Source organism: Myotis nattereri (assembly GCF_964212035.1).
Source record: "Myotis nattereri genome assembly, chromosome: 10".
NCBI classification, from domain to species: domain Eukaryota; kingdom Metazoa; phylum Chordata; class Mammalia; order Chiroptera; family Vespertilionidae; genus Myotis; species Myotis nattereri.
The window spans coordinates 30,992,728-31,019,899 of NC_138085.1; the positions used below are offsets into that span (position 1 = coordinate 30,992,728).

A 27,172-nucleotide genomic window follows, 5' to 3' on the forward strand; every position below is an offset into this window, starting at 1 on the left:
GACTTAGCAGCTATCCAATAAATAGAAACAAACACAGGGAAGCAGCCAAAATGCAGAGACAAAGAAACATGTCACAAATGAAAGAAATGGAAGAAAGAAAACTATTGGATATAGAATTCAAAACCACAGTTATAAGGTTACTCAAGAATCTTCTAGAAACCTCCAAGGAACTTAGTGAGACCTTCAAGGATCTTAGTGAGCATGGCGAAAAAATGGAAAAGGACCAGTCAGAAATTAAGCATACACTGACTGAAATTAAGAATAATATACAGAGATTCAACAGCAGACTAGAGGATTCTGGGAATCAAGTCAATGATTTGAAATACAAGGAAGCAAAAAACACCCAACCAGAAGAGCAAAAAGAAAAATTAATCCAAAAATATGGGGATAGTGTAAGGAGCCTCTGGGACAACTTCAAGCATACCAACATCTGAATTATAGGGGTGCCAGAAGAAGAGAGAGAGCAAGATATTGAAAACCTATTTGAAGAAATAATTACAGAAAACTTCCCTTACCTGGTGAAAGAAATAGACTTACAAGTCCAGGAAGCACAGAGAAGCCCAAACAAGAGGAATCTAAAGATGACCACACCAAGACACATCATAATTAAAATGCCAAAGGCAAAAGACAAAGAGAGAATCTTAAAAGCAGCAAGAGAAAAACAGTTAGTTGCCTATAAGGAAGTGCCCATACAACTGTCCGCTGATTTCTCAACAGAAACTATGCAGGCCAGAAGGGGTGGCAAGAAATATTCAAAGTGATGAATAGCAAGAACCTACAACCAAGATTACTCTACCCAGCAAAGCTATCATTTAGAATTGAAGGTCGGATAAAGAGTTACACAGACAAGATAAAGCTAAAAGATTTCATCACCACCAAACGAGTATTATATGAAATGCTGAAGGGTATTCTTTAAGAAGAGGAAGAAGAAGAAAAAGGTAAAGATAAAAAAAATTATGAACAACAAAGTGACAACAAATACATATCTATCAACAAGTGAATCTAAAAATCAAATGAATAAAAAATATGATGAACAGAATAAACTGGTGAATGGAATAGAATCAGGGGCATGGAAATGGAAGAGACTGATGATTCTCAGAGGGAAGGGGTGTGGGGAATTGTGGGAAGAGATTAGACAAAGATCTTATATGCATGCATGCATTACCTATGGACACAGACAATAGGGTGGCGAGGGCCTGGGTTGGGGTGGGAACTGGGTGGAGGGGAGCTATGGGGGGGAAAAAGAGGGACCTCTGTAATAATCTCAACAATAAAGATTGAAAAAATAAATAAAACCAAATAAAAATAAAAAAGAAATAAGGAGAGTGTCAAGGTTTTCCAAGGCCTGTCACTTGAGGCTAAGGGAGATCAGCCAGCTGCTGTTGGAGAGACCTTCCTTGTGCCATCTGCTGCCCAAGGGCATTTGCCTTCCATGTGAAGGTCATGAATCTTCTGGCCAGAGAGACATGAGAGCCCAGTGCCTCTCTGTGTGGGAACTCTTGAGCAAGGCCCAACCACAGGGCCCTCAGCAGTCTGCTTGTCCCTGTAAATATCCTGCAATGGCCCATCTGATAAATGACAGAATCACAGTCTGCTGGTGTTGGAAGCAACCTGAAAACTCATCTGCCTTCTCATCTTACAGATGCATAAACTGAACCCTGAAGAGCCATGTGTTTTCCCAAGGGCAAAGAGCTTACTAATTGCAAAGTGAAGATCGGAATCTCTAGAGAGCCTGATTACTAGTGTTTCTGTGCCCCAGTATACCTGCTAAGGACAGAAAATATAGACTCTTACTGGTTTACTAATCTCCACATGTACAAAAGGTGGAAGGCGGAGGTCCAAGGTGGCTCCCAAGGTTCCCTCCGTCTGGTGTACATGCCCTGAATGCTCCTCTCGTGAGTATGGGAGGGACCTTTGCATCTGATGGGCTGCCACTCCATTGATTAGGTTACATTGTATGGAAATTTGAAGGGATTTTGCAGATGTAGTTAAGATCCCAATTCTGTTTCCTTTGAGTTAATCAGAAGGTGACCATGCTGGGTAGATCTGACTGAATCAAATGAAAACCCTTAAAAGGGTGATTGGGCCCTTCCTGAAGGAGATTTCTCAGCCAGTCTGGACAAAGCAAAGACCTGTATTGTAAAACTGCTTACAGAGTTTGCCACGGGGCAAGAAACTACTCGAGGTTTCTAGGACCTAAAGTGGTTCCCAGCTGACGTCCCTCAAGAAAAGCGGGACCTCAGTCCCACAGCTGCATAGAGATGAATTTTTCTCACCACCTGAGGGAGCTTGGGAGTGGATCTCCCTCTGGTCTAACCTCTGAGGAGGCCTCCTCCCAGCCAATGGCAGCCCGGGGAGGTCCTGAGACAGAGTAGAAGCAAAGCAGTGCCCAGACCCATGAACACAGGAACTGTGTGATAGCAACTGCTTGCTTTTTAAAAAAGCTGCCAAACTGGTGGTAACTGATTTCACAGCCATTGAGAACTGAAATAGCAAAATTTTCTCAGATGCAGCATGCTTTAAACGATTTCAAAAATGGTACTTGCAACAGAGTGATTTCTTGAACTCCTCTTGAGTGATGCCTATAATGAATTCTAAATTTTGTTTAGAACTTGTAGGTTCTCTTGATGGTGTCCCTACCGAACTTCTAATCTGTCTCAAGTTAAGGAAAAAGTGTTAAACTTTTAGATGATGTGATCTATATAAACACACACCAGAAAGTCTTCCAGAGAAGGTTCAAACAGTAGTGACTCCACTGTCAAGATCAGTTCTGTGAGGAACATGGGGATGAGTGAGTCATCTTCTTCCAGCTTTTCCAACCCAGGAGCCACCTGAAACGAACACATGCGCAGTGTTACAGAGATACAAGTACCAAGGTGTAAGGCAGACAACTTGTCTATTACAAGAGGCATGCAAACTTAAGCTTATACAATTAGCTGATTTTACAATGTTGGCATGTCTTTATGAATATTACCACAGAAATTAAAAAATAAAGGCTGATATTGAAAAACTAGACAGCACTGTAAAACTCCTTGAAAAAATACTATCAACAAGATGGAAAGGTAAATAAGGAACTGAAAAATGTGTATAGCAGATAGAAGGTTAGTAATATTTAAATAGAAATCTACTTGATATATTCAGTAGAAATATATACTAATCTTATATAATAAAGAGCTAATATGCTAATTTGACCGAACAATAGAATGACCATCCAGATAACCTCCTGAGGCTGTGAGGGGCTGCAAGGGCCGGCCAGGGCTGCAAGGGCCAAGCCCCTTGCACAAATTTCGTGCATCGGGCCTCTAGTATTATATAGTTAATACATAAATAGTAATGTACTAGTACAAATGACCAATCAACCTCCAACTTCTCTTCCTGAAGATAATTTATTCAGTAATAAGATTTATTGAGCATTTACTGTGTGTCAGGAAATAAGTATTCATGTAAATCCCATACCAATCATATGTAGCAGGTATCATTGTTACTCCCCTGAGAAAACAGAATCTGGAGAAAGACACATTGCTTAGTAAGTAGCAGACCCAGGTCTTTCTGATCATCATTCCTATGCTCTTATCCCTGCACTGGGGTAGCAATTAAAGGAATATAACATTTGAAAGCAGTGATATACTCCTTTACATCCATCAGATTAACAAAGATGAAAATGAATGATACTATCTAGTGTGCACATGAGTAACGCTCATTCTCAAATATTGCTAGGAAGTTTGTAAATTGACACAAAATTTTCTGGAGAGTTATTCGTTAGTATCAAAGCCTTAACAAGTGACCATATTTCTGACCCAACAATTCCACAGCTAGGACTTTCTTCTAAGGGGAAAAATCAGGTGTCTGAAACACATATAGACAAGGATGTTCTTTGCAACATTATTTGTAGCGAGACAGTGATCAATACTAGAAGATTTTTTACTAATATTTACAAGATATTAGTATATAGTATATTTCTACATGAGAATATTATATGAAAAATATATATCAACTTGGGGATATTTTTCACAAAACATTGCTAAGTGGAAAAAAACAGGTGATTAAGCAGTGAGTAAAGTATGATACCTTATTTTCCCCCTTGGAAATAGTTATCTTTGGATAGCAAAGGATGCTCTTCTTTGTACAACTTTGTGTTTTTCAAATTTTCTGCATGGCATAAATTACTTTTACAATTACAAAAAAAAGAATATTACTTTTAAGATGTAACAGTATTTAGAAAAAAGAGAGGAATTGAGAACAGGAAGTCATGAAAAGGAGTATGCAATGAACATACAACTTTTGGAGAAAAAGGGAAACTACAGCAAAGAATATCAGTCCTTGAAACTGCACAGTTGAGTTTCCTGGAGAGGAAGTTGAGACTTGGAGGTAGGAAACTTGATGAAACTAGGTAAGCATGTTTTGCAACATTATTAGGTATCTGGCATGAAGCTGTTATGCAGGATGGAGTTGGGAAATGTGGTATGAGATAATATGATTTCTCTCTCAGCTATGCTAGAATACACCGAAAGCATCTGTACTACTTCATCTCAAACATCTTGATTTCTCTGGCTCTAAGATCAACTTCCTCCCAAGAAGGTAGCCACTCAAAGCACAAAGGTTTGCTTCATGGTGTGCTTCTTCTCATTTCTTCTCATTTCTTCCATTTATACCACCTCTCTGCCAGTTCATGCCCATGATGGCCCCCAAACTATAAGTTTCTTGGGAGCGAGAATCCTGTCTATGCTTTTCATCACCATATACACAACACCCAGAGCAGGGATTGGTACACAGTAGGTATTTAAGGAATCTCTGTTGAACGAACACATGAATAACTTTTAGCAAATTCCTGTCAGAGAAAGAGCAACACTCAGCACAGTGAGTGCTTTCTCTGTTAAGATATTTGTTGATATGCTGATTTTCATTCTGCCATTTCATATGTGTATAGTAGGCTCTGGTTATACTAAGCAATCCTCGCAGCATTTCTCCCATTTTTCCAAGACACAGAAAATAGCATAATCCATAATACATAGTAAGCATTCCATAAATGTGGACCGATGGATTTTCTCAATTTTGTCTGGATATACCTTCTTATCAGTGACTTCAGGTTTCTCCTCAGTAATCCATTTCTGAATGATGTCTGCTGAGGGTGTTCGTTTTAGTTTGTCAGTGAGATAATTTAAAAGACTGTTAACAGAATTTACTGTTAAGACGTGCATTGTGTTCTCAATTAGGTAATCATTTAGACGAATAAAGCTTGAAAAGAAAAAAAAAATACAGCTTCAGTTTTCTATATTCACTACATATCTTTGAAAGTGACTCTAAAGTATTTAAATTTTAAAATATAATTTCTCTGTGCCCATTTTTTATTACAATACCAAAGATTTGCTGTTCAGAAGAGTTTTTCTTGGACACTCTTCATTTTAAAACACAATCATATTCAAAAGTATTGCATCAATTTAGCTAGGTGTTCTAACTATTCAATAGAATATTAATGAGCAATACAGTTGTTACTGGAAAAGCACCTAACTCATCTACCAAAAGGGCCATAAGATTTTTTTTTAATGCCTTAGAGAAGAAATCAGTAAATATACAACATCTGTAACTTACATTCTAAAGGTAAAGTGTGAAATCTTCACTATGGATAAATGTTGCTTAATGGCAATTGCTAACCCAAAGATGCAAATTCTGTTTCCTTACTTGAGTGCTTAGAACAGCCGTGGGCAAACTATGGCCCGCGGGCCGGATCCGGCCCATTTGAAATGAATAAAACTAAACAAACAAAAAAAAGACCGTACCCTTTTATGTAATGATGTTTACTTTGAATTTATATTAGTTCACACAAACACTCCATCCATGCTTTTGTTCCGCCCCCGCCCCCCCTCCAGTTTAAGAACCCATTGTGGCCCTCCAGTCAAAAAGTTTGCCCACCCCTGGCTTAGAATGTAGGCTGAGTCAGCAAGGCATTTAGAGTAACTTTTTATTCTGCCTAATTGGAGCCCAAGGGGCCTCTAATGCCTGGAGGCCTGTGATGATGGCCTCAGGGACTGCTCCACTGACTTCAGTGACACAGACAACATTATCATATTATCTCACATATAACTGATGCACCATTAATATTTATTAAATAGACTAGAGACCCGGTGCATGAAATTCATGCACTCGCAGGTGGGGGGAAGGTGTCCCTCAGTCCAGCCTGCACCCTCTCACAGTTCGGGAGCTCTCGGAGGATGTCCATCAGTTGGACATCCTTAGTGCTGAAGGCTTCTGGCTGAGCAGCCCTCCCCCTGTGGGAGCGCACTGAGCACCAGGGGGCAACTCCTGCATTGAGTGTCTGCCTCCTGGTGGTCATTAAGCATCCTAGTGACTGGTCGTTCCACTGTTGGGCTGAAACTGGCTCTCCGACATCCCCCAAGGGGTCCCAGATTGCGAAAGGGCACAGGCCAGGCCAAAGGACCCCACTGGTACACAATCAGGGCCGGGGAGGGGCCGTGGGAGGGCTCCAGGGCATGTTCAGCTTGTCTTGTTTAGTCCCGATGGCCGGACCCCAACAGCAAGCTAACCTACTGGTTGGAGCATCTTCCCCCTAGTGGTCAGTGCACGTCATAGCGACTGGTCGGCCAGTTGACTGTCTGCCCCCTGGTGGTCAGTGCACATCATAGCAAGCAGTTGAGCGGCCTTGGCATATCATTGGCATATTACACTTTGATTGGTTGAACGGCCGACTGGATGACTGGACACTTAGCATATTAGGCTTTTATTATATAGGGTGGTTGTAAAAGTTGGACTAAATTAGTGAGCACTGAGTAACAATAATCAGTCTATAGTATCAGATAATGCTTGGTGACTGTTTGCAAGAGTTATTTGTAGTAATGAAGTTTTAAAAAGGCGTGAACTCCACACTCTGGAACAATGTTAAGATCCAGTTGGCAAGCAATGGCAGAGCTAAAACCTAATAAGGGCGAGTGCCCTGGTGAGACCCTGGATGTCTTGTCTCCAAGTTGCAAAACCTTTTTTCAGGAAAGTGTGGAACTTTATGTGGCAATATAGCTATGTTCAAATCTCTTGTGTGCCTGCTTCTTACCATAGCCAGCACCAAACCCCAGGCTGGGTTAGGGGGGAACAAAGCCTTAGAGATCAAAGAGGAGCCCTCGGCCTTGGACATGCCCCCCACTCTCTACCAGCTTGCCCCTCCCAGCGGCTGCTTTGCTAGGGGGCAGGTGGAGGGGCAAGCTTCTGGGACTGCCTTCAGGTTACCATAGCCTCTAAATATCTCATCACTATTAGTGAATCCTGGGATAAAGGCTTTAACTTTGAATAAAATTGAGAACGACAGATGCCCTAATTTTTCTTAAAAGAATAATCACTTACCAAGTCAACCTCCTGCAATAACGCCTTTTCCTGGCCTGCTGCGTGTATTTCATGTTCTCAGAGTTTACATAAGTAGGCAACTCAATGAGAGCACCAGTCACTGATGATTTCTTATCATCTAAGAACAGCAGAAGACACAACAACAAGAATTCTTATGTAAAAGTTCCATTTTTCCCCCCCTCAATGCGGATTAAAAGACAAGCAAAATTGAAAAACACACACACACACACAAAATGCTTTGGTTCGTGAGATCATTCAAACTCCAGAAAACAGTCCAGTCATCCAAAAGAAGTACACATAAAAGGATTTCAACTCAAGAAAAGACTGTAGACAGTTTATTCACATTCTCTTTAACAAGATTTGACCTGTGTACTATCTATTTTCCAGTGATACTTTCACCCTTTTTCCCCAACTGCATTTTAATTATCTTCTAGAGGGCAACCCTGAGATACAGCCAATCCCTTAATTTTAACAAACCTATTGTCTGTACTAGTAGGTTAGACATATCTTTAAGCACAGAGTCCACCATAAAATGCTTGTGAAATAAAGGTTCTGTAACAGTTTAGAAATACTATATATATACAAACAAGGGTCATGCAAGGAAAATGCACTATTTACTGGTCCCCCCGCCCCCCTCCACAATGTATTTTGAATTCATAATCTACCTTGCAAATTTAAACTTAAGAAAAGTAGTAAAAAAGAGTTACTCTTTTATTATTTATTTTTAAATCCTCACTTGAGGATATTTTTCCATTGATTTTTAGAGAGAGTGGAAGAGAGAAGGAAAGAGGGAAAAAAATCGATATGAGAGAAACACATCAATTGGTTGCCTCCTGCATGTGCCCTGACCAGGGCCCAGGCCTGGGAGGAGCCTGCAACTGAGGTAAATGCCCTTGACCGGAATCGAACCCGGGACCCTTTGATCCACAGGCTGATGCTTTATCCACTCAGCCAAACTGGCTAGGGCAAGAGTTACTATTTTAAAAATATGTTTTTAATGATTTTTGAGAGATGGAGAGAGAGAAACATCAATATTGATAGAGAATCATTGATTGGCTGCCTCCTGCACACCCTCTACTGGGAATGGAGCCCGCACCCTGGGCATGTGCCCTGACTGGGAATTGAACTGTGACCTCCCGGTTCATGGGTTGATGCTCAAACACTGAGCAACACAGGATGGGCAAGAGTTACTATTTCAGAAAGCCACCACTTCTGATCTGTTAAAGCTCTCTCCCCCTCCCTACCTTCCTCATCACAGTCATCAGGAGTGAATCCTATAGCGCGCAGAGCAGTGCGACAAGCCTTCCTGACCACTTCTTTGGCCTCATTTCGAAAATATTCCAGGTGATCCGTCATCTAAACATTAACGATATGTATAATTAGTGGTACCAAAGTAGCAATAATAGAAAAAAGATCTTGAAACTTACAGACAAAAGTCTTTACCTCTTTCAGTTGTGCGACTTGTGTACACTGAAATTCTTTCAGGGTGTAGGTGCGACCTCTTTCAATATAACAAAGCCCCATAAAACTCAATTGGTAACACATGTCATTTATTTTAAGAAGAGCTGGTCGCAAAAACTGAATGAAAATAAAAATATATCATTATTTCGTTTTAAAAAGCATTTTTAAAGTATAAAGATATTTAGAAAGCAAGAATGGCTGCTAAGGAAAATAACTATATGTTAATTTTAGCTATTCTTGCATATGTTAAAGGGAACACTTCTGAAATTTTGTTCAAAAAGTATTCTTTGAATTAACAAATTTAATTGGTCTGAATTCCCTTCCTTAACTTTGGAATACATGTCTTTTTAGCTATGAAAGTGAGGGCAAGTTACAGAGGGCTCTGTAAATCTTTTTTTCTTTTCTTTTTTTTAGTTTATTGATTTTTAGAGTGAGAGGAAGGGAGAAAGAGAGAAAAACATCCATGGGAAAGCCAAACCCTCATCGGCTGCCTCCCACATGTCCCCCACCAGGGACCGAGACTTCAACCTGAGTATATGCCTCAACCCGGGAACCAAACCAGCAACTCTCGGTGTAGAGGACAACACCCAACCAAGCCACAACGGCCAGGAAAGGACTGTAAATCTTACATTTCACCTGGTTTGGCCAATGGCGACTAAACGATTCTTTGCGTTACCTTGAAGACTTTGCAATGTCTGGTCACCATGATAATGGAGAGGCCTGTCACCTGATCTAAGAGTTTGTGACAGAGAACAAGGACAAATTTAACTTTAAGTTTCCAGTGGGTAAAAAGTTGCTACAAAGAAAGTTCAGTCACTGTTAAAAACCTGTCTTGCAATGTGAGCTGGGAGAAGGAAAGCATTTGTGAAATTCAGCCACATGATCTTAACTTATTCGTTCTCTATGCCAACGTCATAAATCAGAGTTCTAGGCTGTTGGCTTCAAAGGCACACGTTCTAAGAATGTTCCAAGGACATCCCCTCTGACTTCCCCTAATCTAATCAAAGGAGGAGCAATTACATGATAGAAATAAAGTTAACAATAATGTATTTGCATGGGACGCGTGTTTATGTGTTATATACTTTTTTTTTTTTAAATATATTTTATTGATCTTTTTACAGAGAGTAAGGGAGAGAGATAGAGAGTCAGAAACATCGATCAGCTGCCTCCTGCACATCTCCCACCGGGGACGTGCCCGCAACCCAGGCACATGCCCCTGACCGGAATCGAACCTGGGACCCTTCAGTCCACAGGCCGACGCTCTATCCACTGAGCCAAACCGGTTTCGGCACTTTTTAGGAGCTTTCAAAACAGGACAAACAACAGTTACACAGACCAACATTTAGTGCTTTATCTCTTCTAAGTGTAATAAAGGGGAGTTATAATTAGTAAAGTCTTAAATGAAGAGAGTTTTGTGAGAAACCATTTGGAAGTCATATAGCCCTTAGAGCTCATCTGATGGGGGAATTGGCATAATAAAAAAGCAAAAGTTTAGAGTTTAAGTCTATGAATTGAAATAAGATTCTAATTAGACGAAATTGGAATAGGACAGTGATGGCGAACCTATGACACGCGTGTCAGAGGTGACACGCGAACTCATTTTTTGGGTTGATTTTTCTTCATTAAGTGGCATTTAAATATATAAAATAAATATCAAAAATGTAAGTCTTTGTTTTACTATGGTTGCAAATATCAAAAAATTTCTCTATGTGACACAGCACCAGAGTTAAGTTAGGGTTTTTCAAAATGCTGACACGCTGAGCTCAAAAGGTTCGCCATCACTGGTATAGGAGTAGGGACAACAATGTAATCAGAATGGGGCAGTGAAAGCAAGGAGGTCCAGAGCACTCCAGAGGAAGTCCTCAAAGCAAAATTATAAGGGACAAAAAGCAAGGATGCAGGTGGAGAGCAGAGCTGACATTGATGGTCTGCCAAAAAGTGAGTTTTGACAATGGGGAATTTTTTGGAAGAAAAAGAATATACAAGAAACGACGTTAGCTTAACCGAAATAGCTGGCTGTCAGCATAAAGAACAATTGTGAAAGCTGCCTTGAATATAAGAGAGATTGGAAGTGTCCCCCACCCCCCTCTCACCCCTTTGTTGTTTCTGTTGGTAATAAATTCCAGATGAATCTGGATTAGGTGGTTCATTCTCCAGCTGTTATATCAATAGTGCCCACTGAAGGTGATAAGGATTAAGCATTATTTTAAATGATTAGCAGAATTGTAGAGGAGGAAGAATTTGTCATCTTGATGGTGGGTTTCAATATGTAAAGGACGGAGGTAACTCTAATTTTTGTTGCCCAGGACACTTCCCCTGACCTACCTACAATTACTCTGGTGATAGAATCGCTCTTTCCTTTGGGAAACTCACTACCATGTGGTTTTGATAAGGTGGACTCTCACGTCCTTCATCACGGGAATGAGGACCAGGCACATATCCAAGCCTGGCTTATCAGACTACTACTAGCTGTGCAGTGATTGGTTCAGGATTGGGTGTGTGGCCAAGCTGAGCCAATCCGTGCTCTTTCCAGCATCCCATCAAGAGATACTGTCTTTTCATTAAAAGAGCTAACTGCACCTAGAGCTGGAGGTGATGCTCATTCTAGGAGCCCAACTGAGAATGAAACAGACACAGACAAATACAGAAATGAAAGATGGAAAGAGGAAAAAAATAAAGATGAGAAGATATCATTTGAATTTCTGAATTCAGCCATGCATAAAGGTATTCACCCCCTTGAGCTTCCTTATTATATGAGCTTTTGTTTGCTATTGTTGTTGTCCAAGTTCATTTAAATAGAGTTTTTGCCAGTTGCACTGAAATGAATGTCAGTATTTCAGAGATGGGAAATTAGTATTATTCATCTGGAGGCTTATGACTGAGCCAGAAAGCCTGTGGGGAAACATTAGACTTTGGAAGATATGTGCAGAAGAGCTGCATTTGCTATAAAAAGTTTATGAAAATCAGGGTCATGCTGAGACACCTTGTCTTTAGTTGCAATGCAAGAACTCTTGGGATTTGCTAGTCTTATATTCATCATAGCACCAAACCTTTAATTTGCCCTAACCTGAGTCATCAGAACATCTGGGTGGTCTATATAATTTGGTACTTAAAGAACCCACTAGAATTGTAAGTCTTGGTCCATCCAGAGACTCTGGGCTCAAGTACTCTCATGTCCTTTCTGACACAGTGTTGAAAATGTTACAGCAAAAGGGACAAGAGGCATCCCTTCATAAGTGGAGAAATAATTATGTAAATCTATGAAATTAAGAGTGATTTGTCTGCAAAGCAATGACTGACTAAAAATTAAAAAGATTTTCATTACAAAGGGACATTCAAATTAAAATAAATGAGAATGTTTGAGTGCATATAAAAATAAAATAACAGAAACTACCTGAAAGTATCACATACAACAAAATAACACATTATTTAAAAACCGGCAAAATCATCAAGTAGCTAGCTGGTTGAAATGATGTGCACCGTTAAACAATGATAAAAAATTAATACTAAATACACACCGAAGTCTAGAGAAAAGTGAAAACTGGACATGTAAGAGACTAGAAGATACTTGCAAAAAGGAAGCTTGGTCCCAGGTGGCTTCATGGGTGAATACACACATATCCCCAACAAAATATTAGCCAGTCAGTCCTGGCCAGGTGGCTCGTTGTTTGGAGTGTTGTCCCATGCACCAAAAGGTTTCGGGTTTGATTCCCCATCAGGGCACATACCTGGGATGTGAGTTTGGTCCCTGATTGGGGCATGAATGGGAGGCAACCAATGGATATTTCTCTCTCTCGCAGAAATGTTTCTCTCTCCTTCTCTCTTCCTCTCCCCCCCCCCACCTCCCTCCCTTCCTCTAAAAATCAATAAAAACATATCCTCGAATGAGGATTAAAAAAATACTTGCAAACAAAATCTAGCAATATATAAAAAGCATTATGCATAATGACTAAATATTATTTATACCAGGGATGCAAGGTTGGTTGAATATCTGATGATCAATTATTATAATAAATCATGCCTATTACACGATAATCTCAATAGATGCATGAAAAGCATTTGACAGCATCATAATGGCTTCATGATATGAACATTCAACAACTAGAAATAGAAAACAATGCTTTATCATCATGCTTAATGGTGAAAGACTGAAAGCTTTGCCTCTAAGGCAGCGGTTCTCAACCTGTGGGTCGCGACCCCTTCGGGAGTCGAACGACCCTTTCACAGGGGTCGCCTAAGACCATCGGAAAACACATATATAATTACATATTGTTTTTGTGATTAATCACTATGCTTTAATTATGTTCAATTTGTAACAATGAAATTGGGGGTCACCACAACATGAGGAACTGTATTAAAGGGCCGCGGCATTAGGAAGGTTGAGAACCACTACTCTAAGGTCTGAAGCAAGACAAGTATTTCTGCTCTTGCCACTTCTATTCAACAGAATGTTCTAGCCAGGGAACTTAGGCAAGAAAATGAAATAAAATTCATCCATATTGGGGAGGAGGAGTAAAACTATCTATTTGCTGATGACATATTCTTATTCATCGAATAAGGAACACACACACACGCACACACACACACACACACACATACACACACCCCCTCCCCGCCCCAACCAAATTGTTAGGGTCAATCTAAATCCTGCAAGTTTTTAGGAAACAGGCTTAATATATAAAAATAAAATATATTTCTACATTCTAATTAAAAGTAATTATACAAACTATATATATACACATACTACTTATATATTGTATATATACACTATATATATATATATGAAAAATCTAAAATGAAAATTAAGAAAACAATTCTACATATAATAGTATCAAAAAGTAAAATATTTAGGAATAAGTTAACAAAGAAATGAAAAACATATACTCAGAAAACTGCAAAACATTGTTGAAAGTAATTCAAGAAGATCTAAATAAATGGGAAGGTATTATATGTTCATGGACCATAAAAGATAATATTGTTAAAATGACAATACTTAAAAATTCATCTACAGCTTTAGAGCAATCCCTATAAAAAAATCACAACTGGCTGCTTTGTAGAAATTGACAAGCTGATGTTAAAATTCATGTGGAAATTCAAGGGGCCTAGGAGAATCACACTTCCTAATTTCAAAATTTACTACAAAGTTGCAGTATTCAATAGAGTGTGTTGCTGGCACAAGAATAAATAAACAGAATAGAACTGAGAGTTCAAAACCCCTCACATTTATTGTCAGTTGATTTTGGGCAAGGGTGCCAAGACAATTCAATAGGGGAGAGAACAGTCTTTGTAAACAAATAGTGCTGGGACAACTGGACAGACACATGCAAAGGAATGAAGCTGGGCCCCTACCTTACACCATGAGCAAAAATTAACACAAGATGAATTAAAGACCTAAGTGTAAGAGCTAAACTTATACAACAATTAGAAGAAGAAAATTAGGGGTAAATCTAGACGAGGGACTAGGCAAGTTTTTTAGGTATAACACCAAAAGCACAAGCAGCAAAATAAAAAGTGGATAAAATGGATATCATCAAAATTCAAATTCAATTTGTGCTTTAAATGATATTATCAAGAAAGTGGAATGGCAACCCACAAAATGGGAGAAAAAAATCTTCAAATCATACATCTGATTAGGAATTTGTATTCAGAATATATAAAGAATTCTGATAACTCAATAGTAATATACAAGTAACCCAATTTAAAAATGGACAAACTACCTGAATAAATAATTCTCCAAATAATATAAACAAATGGCCCACAGGCACATGAAAAGATGTTCACTAGCAATACCTGTCAGGAAAATGTAAGTCAAAAATCATAATGAGATACCACTTTTCCACCAGTAGGAATGACTATAATGAAAAAGACAAATATAATGATAATATGAAGAAACCAAAGCTCTTAAATGCTGTTGGTGGGAATTTAAAATTGTGCAGTGAGTTTGGAAAACTGTTTTGAAGTTCCTCAAAAGGTTAAACATTCCACTCCTAGGAATATGTCCAGACAAAAACTTGTATACAAATGTTCATAGCAGCATTATTCATAATAGCCAGAAAGTATAAGCACTTTCTGGATGGATAGAGAAATAAAACATGTGCTTCCTTACAATGGAATATTATTAGCCAATAGAAATAAATGCTATGCTACAACATAGATGAATCTTGAAAACATTATCCTAACTGAAAAAAACCCAGTCACAAAGAACCAAATAGTGTATGGTTCCATTTTTATGAAATGTACAGAGTAGGCAAATCAATAGAGACAAAAGTAGTTTAGTGGCTGCCTAGAGCTGGGGTGGGGATAGTAGGGGAGTTAAGGAGAAATGGAGCATGATCAATAATGTGTACTGGGGTTTCTTTTTGTAGTGATAGAAAGGTTATAAATTTATTGTGGTCATAGTTGATCAATTTTGTGAAAATACTAAAATCATTAAGTTGTGTATCTAAAGCAGGTGAACTGTATAGTACATGAACTATATTTCAATAACGTCATTATAAAAAATGAAGGCACAAGTGACAATAACATCGGTTGCTGAAAAAATTATAAAAATAAAAATGTGAAGGACAACATTTCCCTTCAACCTAGTTTGAGGGGAATCAGCCCCACCCCCTCTAATGAACTAATTGCAAATATAAGACTAGTGGTAACTGTCTTGGGTAATTATAACATCTAACATATACCTAATCCAACACAATGGGTCTGTCATTTAGGTCAATCTAAGATTAAAAGGATGAGACCTGCCCTAGCTGGTTTGGCTCAGTGGATAGAGCATCGGCCTGCGGACTGAAGGGTCCCAGGTTCGATTCCAGTCAAGGGCATGTACCTTGGTTGCGGGCACATCCCCAGTTGGGGGTGTGCAGGAGGCAGCTGATTGATGTTTCTCTTTCATCAATGTTTCTAACTCTCTATCCCTCTCCCTTCCTCTCTGTAAAAATCAATAAAATATATATATTTTTAAAAAAGGATGAGACCTTTCTAGCCTGTTAGGGCTACATTTAAGAGAAGCTATTATCCAGGCCAAAACATTATTGGTATGAATGATGGACAGAGAGAATGACATAAAATAAGAGAACAAACTTTAAGGATTAATAGGTTAGTTTTAGAGACAAATGCAGGAAGAAATACTTCACATTATTTACCTAGTAACAAATATATGAATAGTGCCCAAGACATGGTAAAAAATGAAAGGTGGTAAAAAGGTAGTGAAGCGGGTTCCAATGACTGATGTACCCTTCCTGAAATTAGAGATCTAGGGGGTGTCATTGCTATCAAGAAGTGTCAGAATATTTTCCACAATTCACAACGCTTGATGGAATGGATGACCTGCGATGGTACATCATATGCACTTATTTTGCACTAATATCTGTGTTATTCATATCACTTCAATGTTTCTTTACTGTATCACTGACATCTTTTTTAAAGTGCTTCTTTATTGTTAAAAGTATTACATATGTCTCCCTTTCCCCTCATTGACCCCCTCCAGCCCTCCCCTGCCCCTACCACTGACATCTTGATAACAATCTTTCAGGCTAACTTTTTTCATGATTACCTACCCTATCATCCAAAGTAAATATTAAAAATTTCCCTCCTGTCTGAATCCATGGTAGAAGAAAACATATGATACATTGAGAGGTACTGGCCCATGAAAACAAGCCTCCAAATCAGTTTGGACCATAAAGTCAAGAGTACCTCAAAGATGAGAGAAGGTAATAGGGGTTCCCAGCCACTTAGTACTCTGTCCAAAAGGATACACAAATTTCCTGATTAACAATACAACTTTTGCTTACAACTCTAGTCAAATGTAGAAACACCACTAGACTGCCAGGCTCTTCAATGTGACAAGATGAAAATTGTCATCATTTAACATTAAATAGAATATTAGATGAAATAGTCTAGTGCAGGGACAGTCTATATCAACACCTGTAATAGATACACTGATTTTTCTGTAATTCTTTTAAAATATGATTAACAAATACATACATAATTAACAATGAACAAGTTCTCTTGTAGAGATTCTCGACATCCATTGATCTTCTTGGAGCGCACATTCTTCTTCCATACATAAAAAGCTTTCCATTTCCGGAAAAGTGAAAATATGGGAATCTTAATGAGTTCTCTGTGATATAGGTATTCCTGAATCCATCGATTAATTTCGATATATTCAATGTCCTCGTCATTATGAACGCGTGTCACTGCTTTGTCACTAATTGTATAGTAGTCCTTTTTGTTGATGTTATCATAATTTACAACTCTGTGACCAGTAAAAATTGGGGCAAGAGAATAAAGTATTCAATGCAAAATTAAGCAATTACATTATTTTTGTTTAAAAGAGATAAAACATTTCTGGAAAACAAATATCATTAATTTTTTAAAAAAATTCTGACAAACTACTATTAGATTGATTGAATGACTTACTTAAGAAAAGGACAGGGGCTGCTTTTTTTTTTTTTTTTTTTTAACAACAGTTGGTTTCACAACCTTGGTGGTATAGTTCATAATTTCAGTTACATGATTTAAAAATAATCAAATACAGACTTTGACATAATAGCTCTAAATGAAAGCTACCTGGAAAAAAGTTTTTATTTATAATTAATTCTTTATAAACTATTTAATAATAGTAGTGTAAAAAACGTTTTCACTATCGAGTAATGACAGACTTATGAGAAAGATCAAAGCAAGAAAATATAAATTAGATAAGACTAGAATCAAGACCCAGATTAAGCTGAAAAATATGGCAATTTACCACATAACAAAATAATTATTGAGAAATTGCTTTTTCAAGATATCCCTCTTTCAACTGTCATCAAGAGCATCCTTTAACCTTATATATTATAGGAGATAGATCAAGTAAAGAAAAGCAAGAATGGCATAAAAAAGGAGTAGAGATATAGGTGAAGGAAACAAAGTAATGAGACTAGAAAGGGCCAATTCTCTAACACTTCTTAAAATAAGAACTTGCCTATAGGCACAAATATATTTCCTGTAATTTTAGCTCTAACAGTGAAATGCTGACTGAAACTTAAGTATTCAATAGTAGAACAAGTGTAAATATATTATGATATAGCAAGTTATTAAAATAATAGAGGACTGGTGCATGAATTTGTGCACAGGTGGGGTCCCTTAGCCTGGCGGGCGATCAGGACCTATGGAGGGGGGGGAGGGCTAGTCGGCTAGGGGGGGCGGGGGACCAAGGGAGGTTGGTGGGCCGCAGGAGGTTGGTTGTGGGAGCACACTGACCACTAGGAGGCAGCTCCTGTGTTGAGCGTCTGCCCCCTGGTGGTTAGTTCGCATCATAACAACTGGTTGACCAGTCTACCGGTCGTTTGGTCACTTAGGCTTTTATATATATAGATATTTAGGAATTTAGTAAAATAAAATTTATGAAGAATTTGTGGTAGTTTTGGTAGTTTCAAACAATAAGATAAAGGTTAAGTACAGAACAAAATCCTAATTGTTTCTATGTTAAAACTATACAAAAATTATGTATACTAACAAAGATTAGATAGGAATACTCTGGTGAAAATCAACTGTTTCACATGTCTATGTTCTCTTCTAGGCCTTAGCTCTAAACTTAAAATTCAAGGTCCTTTAGGATAGACTTCAGTCATCTGTGAAATCCCTGAAATGATGTAATCAAACTGTGCATATATAAGTTTTTAAGGAATTAGAACAAAAGTCTCATATGCCTTGGGTTTGTTAATCAAAAAACTAAGAGCCACCCTGGAGGGTATGGCTCAGCACTTTGTGTCGGCCCCCAAACTTAAGGGGTTAAAGTTTTGATTCCCAGTCAAGGGCACATACCTTGGTTGCAGGTTTGATCCTCAGCCCTGTTTGGGGTACATGCCAGAGACAATAAATCTGTCTCTCTCATATAACTGTGTTTCTCTCACATCTATGTTTCTCTCTCCCCACTCCCTTCCACTCTCTCTAAAAATCACTGGATAAAATATCTTTGAGTGAAGATTAACATAAACAAACAAACAAAAACTAAGAACGATTGGCATAAATCATTTTTAATTTTCAAATTTTAATTCAATAAAATTAAGTAAAAAAATATTTCTTAAAAAAATTAGGACATAACAAACCAGGATGAAAGCAAACTCAAGCCATACACACAAGGGGAACTGATGGTGCTGTGGAGAGGGGAGAGAGCCTGGACAGTTGCTCTCTTACTTTAGTGCTGTAATGGAACAACATCAACCTGTGCAGCTTTTATCTGATTCCACTGTTGACACTTGGTGCTCTAATGAGCTCACACCAGAAATGTCTGGAATATACCAGGTATTATATGTTGCTGGTGGGGTGTATGGGAAACATAAAATGTTATTCGTTTTTTTCTTTGTCGACAGCTGAAGATATAATTAGGACATTCTTGAGAGGTGATTCTCTCCAAAATGTGAAATTTCTACATATCTCTTAAACTGTAATCAACTTCAGGTGTTTCATTAACATTAGTCATCAAACCAACCTGAAAATCAGAACAAATGATTCACCACAGCCCCCAAGCATGTCTGGAAAACTCGCTCTGTATGGGTTGATCTGTTACTAAAGACCCTTGTAGAGGCGACAGGTGTGGTCTATGATGGTGAATTTACCCACAGAGGTCCAGGGTTGCCATTATGGTGAGGGCAAAACAAACCCCACCCCCAAGCAGTGCAGCTGTACTGTTTTATGGAAGCCTTGGAGGTTAAGTCTGGGAGATCACAGAGGTAAATATCTTGTGATTCAGCACCGTATACTGGAAAATAGTAGAAAAACATTTCAGAGAAAGCTGCTAGAGAAGGGCCAATAATATATATATATATATATATATATATATATATATATATATATACATGCCAAGATAAAGGAGGTCAGCAAATACCATGAATAACCACAGTAATAAGGAAGCTCAGAAAGAAAATGAAAAGTACAGTGGGGCCTTGACTTACGAGTTTAATTCATTCCGAGACCGAGCTCGTTAAGGAGCTTGTTAACTCAAATTACTCTATCAACTTAATGCAAAAAATCGGCCGAGAGACAGCTGGTATCTCAAAAAACTCATTAGTCGGGACACTCGTAAGTCAAGGCCCCACTGTACCTAGAAAGCAAGCTGGAACATTTGGAAATATGTGCTATAAATGACAGAGATTTCAAGACTGCAGTTCTGAAAATACTCAATGAGATGTGAGAAAATACTGGCAGGCAATTCAGTACACTCAGGAAAAAAAAATCAATGAACAAAAAAAGTACTTTACCAAAGAGATGGAAACTTTAAAAAAGAACCAATCAGAAATTCTGGAAATGCAGCATGCAATTAAGGGGATTAAGAGTGAACTACTGGCCCTAATTGGTTTGTTCAGGTCTCTCTCTTCTTTCCTCTGCATCATTTCAGTGGATAGACTCTATCCGATAGAGCATTGGCCTGCAGACTGAAAGGTCCCAGGTTCAATTCTGGTCAAGGGCAGTACCTTGGTTGTGGGCACATCCCCAGTAGGAGGTGTACAGGAGGCAGCTGATCGATGTTTCTCTCTCATCGAAGTTTCTAATGCTCTATCCCTCTCCCTACATCTCTGTAAAAAATATCAATAATATATATATATATTAAAAAGAGTGAACTGCTGAGTGTAGAAAACAGATGGAAGGAAGAATTAGTGATATTGAAGATAGGAATAAAGCAATGATGCAGGGGGAAGAAGAGAGAAACCTGAACATAAAGAAAAATGAAAGAGCTCTATGAGACCTAGCTGACTCCATCAGAAAATGCAATACTAGATTTATAGGCATTGCAGAAGAGGAAGAGAGGGAACATGGAATGGATAGTCTATTAACACAAACAGTGGATGAAAAATTATGGAAAATCTATGGAAAGAAGCAAACAGAAACCTCGTTACCTCAATCCAAAGAGGCCCTCTCCAAGGTACAGTGTATTAAAACTGTCAAAAATTAATGACAAAAAAAATTCTCAAAGCAGCCAGGGTAAAGAAGGAAGTGACCTACAAAGGAAAACTCATCAGAATATCATCTGACTTCTCAGCAGAAACTCTACAAGCCAGAAGAGAGTGGAAGCAAATATTCAAATGTCTAAAAGAGAGAAATTACCAGCCACAAATCATATATCCAGAAAAATTATCCTTTAAATATGAAGTAGAAATCAAGAAGTTCCCAGACATACAGAAGCTGAAGGATTTTATCACCAGAAAACCTCCACTGCAGGAAATACTCAAGGGTGTTATTCTACCTGAACAAAGAACATAAGGTCACAACACTATGGGTAAGATCATCAAAAATCTTACAGCATACACAGGGACAATTTGTGACAATAAAACATAAAAGGAGAGGGGTTAAATGTCTGAACTGGCAAAAGAGGATGAAGATGCACTCAAAAGAAAAAAAACAACTACTGTATGTATGTAAATTTATATTTTATATTTTATAAACCTAATGGTAACCACACACAAAAATCCCCAAACTAAGACACATAACTTAAAAAAAGAGGAAACAGAGGAAAGAACTATGAAATACCACCAAACAAAAACAACAGGCAGAAACACAAAGGAAAGGAACCACTGGAGGCACAGAGCTACCAGAAAACAAAAGATAAAATGGCTATAGGAAATCCTCAGACATCAATAATTACCCTAAATGCAAATGGACTAAATTTACCAATAAAGAGGCACAGAATAGCAGAGGAGATAAAAAACAAAACCCAACCATATGCTGCTTACAAGAGACACATCTAAGTTACAAAGACAAAGGTAGATTCAAAGTAAAAGGGTGAAAAATGATTCTCCAAGTAAATAACATCCACAGAAAAGCAGGTGTAACCGTACTTATATCTGACAGAATAGATTTTAAGACAATAAAGATAACAAGAGACAAAGATGCACATTTTATAATAATAAAGGGGACACTACATCAAGAAAACATAACACTTGCCCTGGCCGGTGTTTCTCAGTGGTTAGAGCATCAGCCTGAGCATCAAAGAATCACAGGTTCGATTCTGGGTTAAGGGTATGTACCTGAGTTGTGGGTTTGCTCCCTTCCCCAGTCAGGGCATGTGCAGGAGGCAACCAATCAATATGTCTCTGTCACATCGATGTCTCTCTCTCTCTCTCTCTCTCTCTCTCTCTCCCTCCCTCCCTCCCTCTTTTTCTCTTCCATTCTCTTTGAAAAAAGCAATGGAAAAATATCCTCAGGTGAGGATTAACAAAAAACGAAAACATAACACTTCTTAATATATATGCATCCAACCAGGGAAATATATAAAGCAACTACTCACAGAACTAAAGGGATAAACAGATCAAAACATAATCATAGTTGGGGACTTTAATACTCCATTGACAGCTCTAGATAAATCATCCAAACAGAAAATCAATTAAAAAATCGACCTTAAATAACCAAAATGGACATAATGATATTTATAGAGCCTTTCATCCCAGAATATTAGATTATACATTTTTCTCCAGTGCACATGGAACATTCTAAAGGAGAGACCATATGTTGGGCCACAAAACTAGCACCAACAAATTCAAGATTGAAATTATACCAAGCATATTCTCTGACCACAATGCCTTGAAATTAGACATTACCAGTAATTGTAAAAAGGAGGTAAAGAAACCAAAAAATATATGGAGACTAAACAACATACTACTAAAATATGACTGGGTCAAATAAGAAATAAAAGATGTGATCAAAAGATGTATAAAGACAAATTAGAATGACAATATGACATATCAAAACTCTGGGATGCAATGAAAGCAGTAATGAGAGGGAAGTTTATATCATTAAAGGCCTATCTCAAGAAACAAGAGAAATCCCAAGAAAACAATCTAACATTACATATTAAAGTACTAGAAACAAAAGAACAAAAGCAACCCAAGTCAGCAGAAGAAAGGAAATAATAAAATTTAGAGCAGAATTGAATGAAATAGAGAACAAAAAGAATATACAAAAAATTAATAAAACAAAGAGCTGGCTCTTTGAAAAGATTAATATAGAGCTACCATATGACCTGGCAATCCCTCTCCTGGGTACATACCCAAAAAACTTGAAAACACATATTAGCAAAGATATATGCACCCTTATGTTCATTGCAGCATTATTCACGGTTGCCAAGACATGGAAACAACCAAAGTGGCCTGCAATAGAGGGCTGGATAAAGAAGATGTGGTACATATACACAATGGAATACTACTCAGCCATAAGAAAGGATGAAATTCTGCCATTTGTGACAAACACGGATGGACTTTGTGAATATTGTGCGAAGGGAAATAACTCAGGCAGAAAAAGCTAAGAACCATAGGGTATCACTCATATGTGGGACATAAAACTGAAACTCCTGATCACACGCTGCAGTGAGGGGGTTGCCAGAGGGGAAGGGGGGGAGGTGTGGAGAGTGAAGGGGACCTAATATATGATGACCGAAGCTATTTGACTCTGGGTGGTGGGCACACAGTGCAATAAACAGATGTTGTAACACAGAAATCCACATCTGCAACCTATATAATCATATTAACCAATGTCACCACAATACACTTAATTAAAAAAGTATGTGCAGACATGATATTTTATCACTACTTTTAAAAGGTGTTTTGCATAACATTTGCTCATCTCGTTGACCCATTATTTACCACTTTTAACTTCCAATTTAGCTGCTTCCAAATCCTTGCCTTGACTCATAAGGTTTATAATATTTGGAATTTAGGCTAGGGAGAGAAATTTAACATCAACCCTAAAACGTGATAAACTATGATTTCAACACTATCTTGTTTTGAAAAATAGTTTTTATTGACTTTTAGAGAGAGAGGAAGGGAGAGGGAGAAAAAGATCGATGTGAGAGCACATCATTCATCAGCTGCCTCCTGCACGCACCCTACTGGGGATTGAACCTGCAACCCAGGCAGGTGCCTTTGACATGGGATCAAACCTGCAACCTCCTGGTGCACAGGACGACACCCAACCAACTGAACCACCCGGCCAGGTCCAACACTACCTTCTTAAAACTGTGCCTGGCATATTACTATCAAGCATCATTACTGTCAGTCCAAATATAAAACATCAACTCAATTCCCCTAGAAGAAGTGCTCATTAATCTAAAAATACAATTATTTTCCCAATTAGACAAAAGCATAGTTTCCGGTCCCATCTTCAATATAGGCATACATTAGAGATATTGCAGGTTTGGCTTCAGACCAACACAATAAAATCAATATTGCAATAAAAGGAGACATACAATTTTTTTTTTTGGTTTCTCACTGCTTGTAAAATTATGTTTATACTATGCTGTAGTCTTATTAAGTGTGCAATAGTATTTTTTACATCAAAGGGCTTTCAATTCCATTATATGTTAATTCTTTCATCTTAAAAAAACAACCACCACACAAGCTATTTCTCTCATCTTAAAAAGAATACCTCACCCTGATCCTAATTTCCTTTCACCTACCACCCCATTTCTTTTCTACTTTTGGCATCCGAAAATGAGTATGTCCAAAACCAAATTCTCTTCTCCCATCCACTCTTCTGTATCTCAGTTAATAACAACTCTACCTTTCTCTTATTCTGGAAAATGAGTCATTAATGTCATCCTGGACTCCTCTCTGATTGTCCACCTTGCATACAGTTCATAAAAACATCCTGTTGACTTGACCTTCCAATTACTTCCAGAATTCGACCTACTTCTTACCACTTCCACCACTGCCACCTAGTCCATCTCTCACCTGAGTAATTACCTTCTAATTGGTCTTTCCGTTTCAACTCTTGTTCCTCAAAAGTCTACATAGCAGCCAGAGGGGTCCTTTTCAAAATGTAATTCAGATCTTAACACTTCTCAGCTTGAAATCTTACCATGGTTCTCCATTTTTCTCAGTGTAAAGGCTAATGTCCTTACAATGGCCAGCAAGGTGCTGTGTGATCTGTTCCCTAGCTCTCATTCACTCAACTAGTCGTACCAGCCTCCTCTTCACTTCTTGAACATACCAAGTATGCTCTAGCTTGGGATATTCATATTCACTTTCCTTCTGTCTGGAATGCTCTTCTTCCCTCTCCTGACCACCACATAATTCACGCCTCTTCTCCTTCAAGTCCCTGTTCAAATACCAGCTTCTCAATGATGCCCATCCTGACCACCCTGGTTAATTCACAACCTCTTCCCAAGAACTCCCAACTCCCTTTGCTCTACTCTTTTTTTTTTTCTACTAGAGGCCCGGTGCACAAAATTCATGCACTGGGGGTCCCTCAGCCCAGCCTTGCCCTCTTGCAGTCTGGAATCCCTCTTGCAGTCCGGAACCCCTAGCTCCTTACCGCCCACCTGCTCGTTGCTCCTTACCGCTCGGCTTGCTGCTCCTTAGAGCTGCCATGGAGTGGGGAGAGGCTCCTGCCACCACCACTGTGCTTGCCAGCTGTGAGCCTGGCTTCTGGTTGAGTGGCGCTCCCCCTGTGGGAGTGCACTGACCACCAGGGAGAAGCTCCTGCATTGAGCGTCTGCCCCCTGGTGGTCAGTGCGCATCATAGCAACCGGTTGTTCTGCTGTTCAGTTGATTTGCATATTAGGGTTTTATTATATAAAATAATACTTATCACCTCCTAGTATTCCATATAAACTTACTCATGTATCGTATTTATATTGTCTCCCTCTGCTAAAATCTAAGCTCCACAAGGGTATCAATTTTAATCTGGATGGTTCACTAATATATCTCTAGCACCTAGAATAGTTTCTGCTATAGAGTGGCTACTCAACACATTTTCCTGAATAATTGGATTTCCATAAGCATGTCTGTTCTCTCTACAAATTATTTTTCACTCCTGTTCAGCTCTTTTGTACATACAATAATTCTACCATTTTAAGTACAATGCTTATCTTCTCTCCCATTTCTCCCCAGTAGGAGGGCTGTCTTCCATATTATCTGACACAATAAAACTATTATTGGGGAGAACAAGATATTTCCTAGAAGGTCCTTTTATCATCATACACAGCAGAGAATGGGGAAGGTTATTCAAAGAATTTGGTGGCAAAGCTAGACTATTATGATATTTAAGAAAAGAATATTTCAACAACTAATGTCAGTTAAAATGACATGTATTACAAATAATGCATCTTCTACTTTTTAGGCATTGCCATCTTCTTTTCTCAGTAATCTCAAAATAACAAAAATGTTTGTAATACTTATTAAAAATGACATTACATAATATAAACATGAGAAACAGAAGTGCTTCATAAATAGATAATGTCCATAAATGAAGGAAAAATCAATAAAATTGCTGTGATTAAGATTCATTTACCATTGGATGATAACCAAAATTATATTGTATCATATTTATCATTTTTAAAAAATACATTTTTATTGATTTCAGAGAGGAAGGGAGAGGGAAAGAGAGAGAGAAACATCAACGATGAGAGAGAATCATTGATCGGCTGCCTCTGCATGCCCCCTACTGGGGATCAAGCCTGCAACCCAGGCATGTACCTTTGACTGGAATCAACCTGGGACTCTTCAGTCCACAGGCCAATGCTCTATCTACTGAGCCAAAATGACTAGGGCTCATATTTATCATTAACACCCAATGAATTATGGGTAACATTTGCAATCTGTGTAATTTTTAATATTAATGAGTGGCTTTATACAAGAGAACTTACTTCAGATTATAGGTATCATATTCAATTGAAGACCTTGGCACTGCAGGAATCATATAAAGAAATCCAAGATGTTCATTTTCACGTAATATTTGAATGATTTCCAAGGGATCACGGATGTTGGCTTTAACAACATCTTCCCGGTCCTCAAATGTGTACTTAGGCAAAGATAAGTAACTGGTCTTATAGAGACCTCTTCTTCCAATCGGTGGCAGTTTCTGAGGAGAGGGAGAGAATATCTTAGCAGAGGGCCCATGGATCTAAATAAAACCAAAAAGGGTGAATGGATTAAAGCAAAAATGAAGTCATAGACATGGGGTCAGGGAGGTAAGGGGGAGGGTATTTGAAAAAAGAAAGCTATAAAAAAGTGACAAGATATTAACATCAAGGACCAATTACTACAGTGCCTGAGATGTTCAGGGCTCAAAGGCAAGCATTTTGGAACTGGAAATTTTCAAACAATTGTTAGGCACTGATATTCCTCCTCAGTACTCCCTACCCAGATATCCATTCCCTTCCCACAAAACAGCCCACATCAGCTCCGATTTCCTTTTCTTCTCCTATAACTCAATGTTTATGACAACAAAATACTACCAGCTCTCTGGAGTTCATGGGGGCCTACCACTCTCCTTGCTCAGATGCTCTGCCCTGACCCTTACTGTGGTCTCTCCCCTCAACTGTCTCACCTTGTTCTGACTGCCTGATGTGTTTTTTTTTTAAATATACTTTATTGATTTTTTTACAGAGAGG

The 27,172-nt window shown here is 38.4% G+C and overlaps 1 protein-coding gene across 1 annotated transcript in view; it reads right to left on the reverse strand.

Annotated features, from left to right (window-relative positions):
• Window positions 1–27,172, reverse strand: part of DNAH6 (dynein axonemal heavy chain 6) — a 226,064-nt gene that overhangs the window by 174,806 nt on the left and 24,086 nt on the right. The window contains exons 4-10 of the mRNA XM_081101535.1: window positions 26,426–26,640; window positions 16,792–17,062; window positions 8,794–8,928; window positions 8,595–8,706; window positions 7,351–7,468; window positions 5,067–5,235; window positions 2,715–2,831 (exon numbers count right to left, since the gene is read on the reverse strand). Of these exons, the coding sequence (XP_080957661.1) occupies window positions 2,715–2,831; window positions 5,067–5,235; window positions 7,351–7,468; window positions 8,595–8,706; window positions 8,794–8,928; window positions 16,792–17,062; window positions 26,426–26,640 (1,137 nt within the window). The remainder of the gene's footprint in view (window positions 1–2,714; window positions 2,832–5,066; window positions 5,236–7,350; window positions 7,469–8,594; window positions 8,707–8,793; window positions 8,929–16,791; window positions 17,063–26,425; window positions 26,641–27,172) is intronic.